Consider the following 11,086-nt stretch of genomic DNA (forward strand, 5'->3'; position numbering starts at 1 on the left):
GTGCAAACAGCCTGAAAGAGAGTATTGCACAGCAGCAAATGTGCTACTTGTACATTTCGCATTTTCCATCCACAATTTTAGAATCCTAAAGATGTCAGAAGAGCATCAACATGCACAAGACAAAGTGCACGAAACTAGAAAAGCACAATCTGGTACAGGACATCTGTCCAAACCAGACCCCAGGCTATCCCAACAGCCAAATAGTCTCTGCAGACATAAACCTACAAGTACATCAGTTCCAAGCTGCCACACGTGAGATGCTGGCTCATACCTTTTTCGTATTCAGAATGGACAGATTGAAAGTACGTTGAATACATTCAGATGGCCTCGTTTACTGAGCAGCAGGGAGGAAAGCGCAGCTGTCTTTGCATGAACACAAACACATTCCGCAGCAATCTTTATCCTGCTGGACAGGCATGCTCTCTTGTGACAGCCACATTTTCCAAAGGAATACAGAAGTGTCTGCTAGAAGGCGTTTTAAACCCTCTGTGCAGACCACAGTGCAATGGTGATATTCCCGTTACGTGCAAGACCTTTCCCCTAGGACTGCATGCAACACTTTCCCTGAAATTACAACCAAGGATGAGACACAGGCTTGATTTCACGAGGAAAGGCCTCTTGAGTTTGCTCTCTCGTACAGAGATGGAACGAGATGGCAGAGACAGTGAAAGCACTTCACTTTCAGGGAGAGGAAACAAAGCAAAACAAAAAAAGAGTACCTCTCACTTCTATAGTGGCGTTGGCTATAGGAGAGTTTGAAAACACAAACACGCACAAGTATTCCCCTGACTCTTCTGCTCTGGGCTTCAAAATCCTGCAGACAGGGAGAGAACACATGAGCCGTGTTAAGTACTGTGTTAGCAACCAAAAACGAGCAGGCTAGGAATTTTTATCTCCCTCCCCCTCCCCCTTTAATCTTTTAACTGAATTTCACAGCTATTACTTTTTAATCCAAGGTATGTTGTGCAGACGTACACCTGTTGAAATAACGGATGTTCTCGGCCTAGAAAAAGGGCGAGCTCTCGTCTGGAAAGTCAGTACCGATTCAGCTGGAGAAGCTGCATTCAGTTTAAAAGCAAAGAAGGATCCTGACACCTGCTAATCATGCACCAGTCATCCTCTAGTCACTAGCATATTAGGCAGATATCACCTGCCACTGAGGGAGAAGTGTGATTTGTATGTGCCACCTACATTGAAAAAAAATCATACATGGCCAACTGGAAAGCAACAGACACCAAGTACAATCAAGGCTGACACTGTCATCTCGGAAGCTGTTGGGGTTTTTTCCCCATAATTGGTATGAGACTGTCCCATTAATAGTTTTCTCCGATTCAGACTGGATGTGGAAAAACTGCAAAAGATGGTCAACTCATGTAGGAAGACACCTCACAGGAATCTGCCACTACTTAGGGAAGCCCAGTGCAGTAGCAACTAGTAGAGGGAAAAAGAGTAGAAAGCCAGTCGGAAGGAAGGAAGAGCTGCAACAAATGAAAACAACAAACCAAACCACCAGCCACCCACACTAAAAAAACCCCAAGATGAATTTACATTCAAAACGGTGCAAACTTCAAGTCTACCAGCTTTTGCTGTCCTTTGAAAAGACACATGTTCTTCAGCTGTTTACCTACAAATGACGACTCAGACTTGAGAAGCATACGACGGTGTGATGCAGAATTTGAACCTCCACACAGCACAAAATAAGGTAGAATGCTCCCCATCCCTCCCTCCCTTTGCTGAAAGGCTTCTTGGCTTTCCTTTTTAATTAATAATTTGTTTAAAGCACATTAAGTAAATAGCATGCAGATGAACAGAAACCCTGCAGAAGAGCACTGTAACAAAATAATTTAATTACACATGGAAACTGCTCAGACACATGGAAAAAACTGCTCAGTTTAACACAATCCTTTGCCTCAAGCCTTCACCATCTTTACAGCACGCACTTTCCAGAGTCGCTGGCGAAAGGCTAGAGTGGGTTAGAAAGTTAACACATCCTTCAGAGAAGCAGCAATATACCCAACTTTTCACTAAATTAAAGACTCTCTTAACTACAAAGAACAATCATTGAATGTCAGACATCAAAGCAATCATGCCGGTTAACCGTAGGCAGGTGAAGTATCCCTAGGAAGCGGGCAGCAGCCCTGACCATCAGTGCCTGCCGACGCCGCTGGGCAAGGCTGGCACGCGTGCGCTCCTCGCCTAGCTGCAACGGGGCAACCCCAGCCAGCTCTTCCATTACTAAGCCATCCTAAGGGACAGCGAGGGATGGCAGGGAACACCTGTCTTTCAGTAATCGCACTTAAGACCTTAATAGTTAAGTAAACATACTCTGACCACTGATCTTCTACCCACTATAGTCAATGCTTAAGAAGCAAAAAAAGTAAGACATTGTATTCTTTCAGTTCTTTTTAATGTGTGAAACTATGGCAGCCTCTACTAGAACATTATTACCATCAATCATTAAAGCAAGTGTAAACTGACACAGCTGCACATTTTAAAAGTCAGACAAGCACCTGAAACAAGTCTGTTTGGCCAAAAACTTCCTTCAGTCCTGTGGTTTTAGGGAGAGCCCAGCTTTTTGTACACATACACTTTACAGCAGATGCAAAACACACATTTGCTTCAATTTATCTCAGCAACCTGCTATCCAACCCTGAATTAACTGATAAGGAATTCAAAAAGATGTCCCCGCTTTTCTCCTCTAAGCTATGAACGTAGACTAGGGACAGGATACTAGAATCAAAGCACAGGACCTGCCAGAACCACTTCCAAGCGCTTCCTGCTTGTAAAAGAATACACTACAAATAATTCATGCCATTTTTAATTGAAGTGGTGAACTGAAAAGCTGTACTTAACCCTGAGCTTTCTGACTACTGCTGCCTTCCAGCAAGAGCAGCTGCATCACGTATGAAGAATTAGGAAAGATGTCTTCAGTTTCTGATGTTGTATGAAACAGGGGCTTAAGGCAAGTAGTTTAACTGACCAATTCTGAAGCCTTCTGAATGGTAAACAACACAACTTCCATGAACTCACTTAATTTCATACCAAACAACACATCTTAATGACTGAAACACCCATAACCTGAAACATTGGTGTGTTTTTGGTTTTTTAAGGAAAATAAGTAAAATGCAAAAGACTCCAAAAGACTAAATCACGTAAAAAATGCCGAAGTTAAATAACCTCTTTTAACTACAACTATGTTGACATTTCTTGCGAATTTGGTATTTCTGGATCTAACCCAAAAAAGTAATGAAATCAAACCAACAGATCAAATGGAGTGTGACCACATGCAAAGAAATGCCCCAGAAGGCCTGAAACCACAATATACAGCAAACCGGCTTATCCAGGAGCAGGAATTTGAGGTCTACATTGCAAATGCCCATTTTCCCAAATTCTCCAGCTGTCCTGTGACTGCAGCACGCTCTATGAACCCATCATTTGCTGGGAACAAAGTGACTGTCTTACAGTCTGCCCACCTTCCTTCTTCCTTCTCCAGGAAGTTAAAACTGAAGCCAAGTTTAATTCTTCATTTAGAGAGGACTTTGGATGGAAAAATCCACCCTAGCTTGGAACAGATTTGAGAGAAGTCAGCCTCGATACTTAGTTACCTGAATAATAATGTGCAATTTTCAGTAATCTTGATGCAACGTACATTTTGTACCACTCAAGCCAGTGCTTTTGGACAAGACTGCTCATTAAGGTAATTACTAGATAAGAAAGCAAAGCCTTTAAAACTCAGACCCAGTGTTAAACATTGTACTGAGAAAGCAACAGGATGTAATTATGGAACTAAATGAGACTTTTTTTAACTGCAAAACTGAACAGATAATACAAAGTGAGCTAAAGTGGAAAATAAAAGGAAAACAACTTGAACACGTTTTTAGCAGAATGAAACACAACTTCCATAATCCTGGGGATGAAAGGATGCTTTGCTAAGGCAATGAAAACCTTGAGCACTTTCCTGTGCCAGTAAGCACCACTGGTTTTACAAAGAGCCCACAGTACTCCGCTGGAGATGGGGAAAGCCAGTTGAGTGTGCAGGCGTGTTTCCTTGCTTTAGAGTACAGATGCACCATAATACAGCAGGCCTTGACCAGAAATAAGCACCTCTTTCTGGCATAACAGCTGAATAGAGGGTCTGAAGTGGTCTAATATCCCCAAAGAGCAAGTTACCACCAGTGGTTAAGACATGCCTTAAGTGCTCTTCATCTCAGCTTAACACTGAACAAAAAGTTGTATTTGTATCCACGTCGCCACCAAGAAAATGGAAGGAAAATATGCAAGAAAATCAGACACAAACCAGCTCTCTGATGGCATCACTGAGCACGTTTCACATGCCCTAGTCGACTCCATGGCAAGAAAGCCCATGTCAGGTATACAGAAACCCTCCAAGGATTTCTGCTCGATACAAGCTACAGTGAAACAAGAGAGGTGACTCTGCTTTCATTCTCCTTCACACCTTAGATGGAAGGCAGAGACAAAGCCAGAGCTTGCATACATGGAACAGATTAATGCTGAAAACACGAATGTACTGACAAATAGAAGCACAAGTGATACAGCTGTACTGCTTTAATCAAGATTTGGTATTGTTTCCTATAGTGGTCTGACAACTCATCGGTAACAACGCAGAGAATGCCATCTTCCATCTCCCAAGGCCAAAAAATGACTGAACCAGCGGATTTCAGCAGTGATTTAGATGTGGCATTTCCCTGCACAATAAAGATGCACAGCTGCAGATCCATCTTTATGCAGACATAAGCAGGACAGAGACTGCACAAGATACTCTGAGGTGAAGAAAACTAGGCCGTGTGCCTGTGCCTATGTCCACACATCACGTATACTCTAGAGAAGAGCCAAATGAGTTTAGACTGAAAAGAGAAGTTCACAGAAGTTCACATATGTTTTCATTGACATTGTGTTTACGTGAGCCAGTTGGGACAACTGTAGACAACAACTTTTCCAGAATTGTTCTTTTAACACTATTCAGACATACTTTTTGTGGAGCCTCTAAAGCAGATCAACTCAATTTGTCTGATCACTGTGAAGCTGAACCAGAGACCCTGGAGTCCCAACATCCCATCACCTATCCCAAAAGCCATAGGTCTACCAGGCTTGTCATTCTCCAGCGTAACACTAAGATTATTCCAGAGAGGCTTACTTGTACTCTGTAGTGTTTGAAGATTTTCTAGTGCCAGGGATCTCCTCTCCGTTCTTCACCCAGTAACTGGCAGAAAGGGGGCTGGGACTTGTGGTGAGGTTACACTGCAATGTGACGGCCGGACCATACAGATGAATGACTACATCCTCGCTGGCATTGATCCTGGGCTCTGAAACAAAGGACACGTTAAATAGCAACAAATCTTCACTGGCAATTATGCCACACTGGTTTAAAATTCAAAGGGGAATCGGGAAGGGGAAAAACACTACACAAGGAACGTCACTGCACTGATTTGGGAGACATCAAGAAAGTCACAATAAAATGGCTGACCACTACTGAAGGCAACACCTATGGATCAGCGCCCCTATATGGAAAAAAGAGGTTTATTTTACATTGTTTCTTTTAATTATTTAACATCACTGCAGACTTTTATGTAATACCGTTAATCATTTTTTACGCAACTGACCCTAACATGGGAAAACGCTTGTCCCATGACTATACACAAGAAATCAGCTAGTCCTTCAGAAGCAACTTCGTTCTGGCTATTCCTTGGTTCCTCTACCTTGAGGTTAAAACAAACCCATTTTTTCTATGCAGAATAGCCCTCAAAGTTAGATAGTTTTGAATAATGTTTCTGGGCTTCTCCCTGCAAGAAGGCTAATATCTATCTAAGGAAAATATCCTGTGCACACAAGATATTGCAAATAGGATAACTTTCTGATGTCTGAAATCTGAGAAAAAACCCAGTGTGAATAAGGCACATGTCTGACCAACAGTGGCTGAAAGCAGCCCCCAATGCTTAACAACAAAAAGTAAGAATGTACATCATGTCAGAATCTGAGTCAGAAACTATTTTGTTTCTAAAGTAACCTTAAACCTAAATATTTATGGGGAAAAAAAAAAAAGCGTGAGCCTCGCTGCATACACAGACCGTAAGTTACACACTTTGCTGGTTGCATTAGGAACTGAACCCAGGCGGTTTACAGTACAATCTCACCTGGTAACATCAACTCACACTTCACAGAGAAAAGCCTTTCAGAAGTGCTAAGATTAGTATGGGGGCACTGGCCTTATCTTTGATATAAGATTTTCTTAAGATTACTCCCTAACAAATAAGGCTAATGAATTTTTAGAAGAGTCTGAGCAAGTTTCTTCCCAAACTTGGATAAAAGACCTACTGATGGCTCATAGCTGGTTTCAAGTATCCTGTAAAAAAAAAACCAAACCAAACACAAAACATACCCTTGAACACAGGATAACAGAACTTAAAGGAAATTTATGAATTCTAGCTATTAGTCTTCCAAAAATGTCTAGATTTAGTATTGGCTACAGTTTCAGCTTGAACTGAGGGCCACTGCTGCAGCAGTCTGCCATGTAAATGCCACTATATCCTCTGTCTTTGATGTATTTCCTTACTTTAAAGGGTGAAATGAATTCCAATGTTGCCAGCTACTCATTTCACCAACCACATTCCTGCAGCGCCGAGCTCTCTGAACGCAAGGCCTGCCTATTCTACATTCTGGTCAGCAGCAAAGCGCAAAAGCAAGTCCTTCAGTAATAAACGTCTGCGTGACTTCTGCAACTCAGCAAAGGACCTTTAACTCCGTAAATTTTGTTATGTATTGTGGTAACGTTTGGAATATAAATTTAGTCATACCCATGCAGCCCTTTGGATATTCATCTGCAAAGGACTTGGCAAACAAATTATTAACTAGAGTGAGGGCAAGTGGGAAATAACCAGTACCATCAGAAATGTTGCATTTTTAATCACATAAAGCATTCATCTATCCAGCAGTACAGTACTTAGATTACTGCCCAGTGAGGCAGGGAGAAAAAAAATCTTTGCCTACCAATAACCTGATAAAGGCATTCGACTCGTGTGCATCCTTTCCCCCTTTCTTCAGCAGGCTGGCTACGCAGCTATTTAAAACTAGGACTATCAGTTCACCGCAGAAAAGCTGGCAGGTTCTCCAGTGTACTGCTGTGTCAGAACACTTCTCTAGACAAATAACTTCTGCTAGAATTCACTGATCGTACTGGGGTGTTTTAAAGGTTTTTATTTTGATGATGAAAGCAGTGTCTTCCAGTCTGTAGCCTGTGAAATAGTTATGTTTTCCTTTCCGGGGGAGGACGCTGGCAGGACAGGCTTCAGGCTGCTGTAACAGAGGCTGCAGGGCATCTGGCCAGCGCTGCTCGAGCAGATGCTGATGCTGCCTGGGCTGAGTCACAACCCGAAGCGGTGAGCAGCCTGCAGCGATCCTGGAAACGGAGCACATACATGGTGCCCTCAGAATGCATGTCACAAATGCTAGCAACAGGGGCAGCGGGAGAAATCACAGAACACCTGAATCTAGCCCCTACAGAAAACAAAGTCTAAGACTTTATCCAGACGGGTTTTGACAGTGGTAATCATCTGGCTTTCAAATTCTGTCGATAACGGACTCTTCAGCCTCTACCACTAATGAACCAGAGCATACGCACACCCCTGCCTGGAACTCCAACAACTGCTTCTGCTGACACCTGCTCCTGCCTACGCCTCTGTGACGCTGTGATCTCCGTAAAATATTTCTAGCCGTCTCAAGCTTGCTTTGCTGGAATTTTCTGTGGGCTTTTATGCCTGACTTCCAACTTTTAAAACTTCCAACTTTTTTAAAACTTTTCCAAGTTTTAGATTAAGAAAACCAAAGACAGTGGCAGTCTCGTTTACATCTTTTACCTGCATTTATGTTATTTTAATTTTTTAATTTAAAAAAAGGGCAATCAGGCAGTCCTGGCCTGATGTCACTCTGGAAGACAAACTGCAAACTGAATACTACAGCAACATCCAAAGAAGGATATCCACTTGAAGGAGCAACATGCTGAAAAGTCTTTTTACAGATCACTTTAAACGGGCAATTAATGTAAAGTCAGGGTTTAAAGTTTAAAAAAAACCCAAACCAACCAACCAACCAACCAAAAAAGCCATCAATACGTGAAATTCTTTATCTAAATTAGGAATGACAGGAGCCAGATGCTAGTTCTTGGGTGCTAACTTTTAAAAATTTAGTTGCACTTGACCTCTCTGTGTTGGAGTTCTGGTATTAGAGACGAGCTGTGATGTAAAGGTCAGGGAAAAGAGGTTGTGCTCTTTTGATACATGTGATGTTCTGTTTCAGTGATGTCAATGTCATAAGGCCAGCAGCAAAATGGCCACCGTTAGCTGGAAATTCCAACACTGTTTGGTCAGAAAATTCCCATTTCAAAGACAAATTCTGTTCACACAGAATATACAGCAGCTGAGATGTTTTAAGCAGCTTCAGATAAGATGGTCTCCACCTTCCAGGGATGGCTTGGAAACCTGCTTCACACCCTTATCTCCGTTTACAGCATGGTCACGCAGGAGTTTGACGTCCACGTGGTCTGTTTCCCAAGCAGTATCCGGTCAGCTCTCTTAACACAGTATTACAGAGTAAAAGCAGTGAAGCATTTTGTTCACACTTCCCCCCCCGTGAGTAAAACACAAAAGCAGAAGAATTACCCCGTGCAGAAGGCACTTAGCAACAGAGTCACGATACATACTCCAGAATTAGTACCACCAGATGCAACAAGACGGTGTTAACTTAGAAGGAAGACAAAAGGTTAAACTCCAACCCCTGAAGCAGGTTAGTATCGACAACCTGAGAGAGGAAAAACCCAGTTTCCATATGGAGACATCTTCACAGTAATTCATTCCCAACTGGTGACTTTCATATGAAAAGGATTTTCTCCCTCCGAAGGTTACTAAAACTGACTGGACACAGAGAGAGGAACACAGGACCACCACAGACTTGCCACACTCAAACTAAGTCGTAACAGGGACAGAGGGGATTTCCAGGAGACTCCCTAGAAGACAAATTTTATAGCTTTGTCTTGAAGTCGTATCATTTCCCAAATTTACACAGCTCTCGCTGTTGTAGGTCATGCAAGCACTCCACCCATCCGAGTCCTTTGGGACCTCAAAGGACAAAGGAGGAATCAAGCACTGGGACTGAAAGCTGAGCAGGTTTGAGCTGAAAGACCCAATGGCACTTAAATTTTCAAGTCAATCCGCATCATTGGATTCACTCTTTTTCCACATGTATCAATGTTGTTTCCATTTTCCAAAAGGAAGGTCTCTGATCCAGCAGTGCTGACTGAAGCACCACACTTCAGGGAGAGTTTTGGGTTGGTTTTTAAGGTATCCAAAACCATAACTGGGACATAATTCTAGAGTCTGACATTTTTGTACCCAGACAAAACTCAAAGTGGTACAGAAAAAGTTTATTTATGCACAGAGCACAATAGCAAGACAACCCTTACGCTCTACTCCTTGCCACCTTGGGACCTTGAGAAATCACCGGGAAAGCAAGTTCTCCTGTACCTCCATGCAGCAGGCTCACACTGCAGATTTAATTCACTTTTCCTGTAACTCATTAGGTTTTGCTTCATCTTGTTAGAAAATGCAAGAGTTTCGCATCTTACACAAAACGAAACAGGGTTCTTTTCTACTGGCTCTGACAATATAAATTTCCAAACTCATCTGGGACTGCTTTGAAAGCAAGCTGAATGCAGAGAAGTAACAATAAAGAACAAAAAGCAGTTCTGGGTCAGCCACATTCTCTGCTTTTGAAAGCTTTTCTGCTGCCAAAAGTTGCATTCTCGGATGAAAGCCGTTTAGCTAAAGTTATTAGTTCAACACTGGGAGAGGATATTCTCCCCCTGCCTCCTTTCACAGGCTGGATTAGGAATAGCTGCATCAGTTCAGTGCTGCTGCATCAGAGAAGTCATTAGGAACATGCTGCTGTTCAGAAAGGAAAAGAAACACCACGACTTCATGGAAAAATCTAAACATTAAAGGTCACATGTAACTGAAAGGGAAGGATTTGTACAGACGCATATATGCAACCAAAACCACGTGAGAAGGCATTCAGAGGAATTCCAAGAGAACAAAAGAAATAAAAATAAAACTGTTAGACCTGGGAAGAACACAGAAGCCAAATATAAAGGCACTCGTGGAGAAACCAGCATTAGGGCGGCTGGAAACCTACTACAAAACTAAAGGGGGTCGGGAAGAAACAAATTCAACACTGGGTTTGTTTTCACACAGAAGCTCTGAACCAGATCCATAGATTTTCCCAAGTCCTTTGATCCTAAGGACAAGAGACACAAGGCAGACAATGTCAGCACTACAGGTGGGGGAGCAGTCTTAGGTTTGAAACACCAGGAAAAGGGAGCAGACGGATTTATTGGGGTAACAGGAGGGTAATGGTCACTAGACTGCCTCTAGATACTACGGTACCACTACTGTGGGGTGCTGGACTCACTCTGAAGGACGCTTATAGTAGCCTGGGCTCGAATCCACGTTATGGAGGGATTTTGCCTCAAGTCATTCCTCCTGGGATCGTTGCTGGCCCTGCACTCGTACGTCCCAGAGTCTTCCAAGGTAAGGCGGGTTATTCTCAGCACACTCACCCCATTCGCCCCGTAGGCAGTGTTAATGGTGACACGGCGCTTCCGAGCGCCATCCCACAGCTGTTTGAAAGACTCAGCCCGGTTGACTTCAGCATACCACCACTGGATCTCTGGAGTGGGGTTCCCAACCACATCACAGTACAGTTCAAAGGCGTCCCCCGTGAGTTTAGTTTCTGACATGGGCGACTTGACAAACCCAGCTAGAGGGAGGGGCAGCAGAAACGCAGTGACAGAGCAGCAGAAAACAAAAGATCTTATCAAGAACAAAGCAATGAGGTGCAAAAAACAGCATTAGATCAGACATTAGCATCTACATTACCACAACTTTCATAGAGAAAGGACAACACTTGTGGATGGAGGTTGATGGTTTGACCAGCGCACTCCCACTCAACAGAGCACTCATGGCAGGCATGGCTTCTTGGCACCAAGTGCTTATCCTCGCCACTCCGGGGAGTCCAGCCG

The 11,086-nt window shown here is 43.1% G+C and overlaps 1 protein-coding gene across 1 annotated transcript in view; it reads right to left on the reverse strand.

Annotated features, from left to right (window-relative positions):
- NPTN (neuroplastin) overlaps positions 1-10,877 on the reverse strand; it is a gene marked incomplete at its 5' end in the record, with an annotated part of 31,857 nt that extends 20,980 nt beyond the window's left edge. The window contains 3 exons of the mRNA XM_010161997.1: positions 720-814; positions 5,156-5,324; positions 10,477-10,877. Coding sequence (XP_010160299.1) covers positions 720-814; positions 5,156-5,324; positions 10,477-10,877 — 665 coding nt within the window. The remainder of the gene's footprint in view (positions 1-719; positions 815-5,155; positions 5,325-10,476) is intronic.
- Positions 10,878-11,086: the final 209 nt, after the last annotated feature.

Source organism: Eurypyga helias, unplaced genomic scaffold (assembly GCF_000690775.1).
Source record: "Eurypyga helias isolate BGI_N326 unplaced genomic scaffold, ASM69077v1 scaffold17052, whole genome shotgun sequence".
Taxonomy (NCBI): domain Eukaryota; kingdom Metazoa; phylum Chordata; class Aves; order Eurypygiformes; family Eurypygidae; genus Eurypyga; species Eurypyga helias.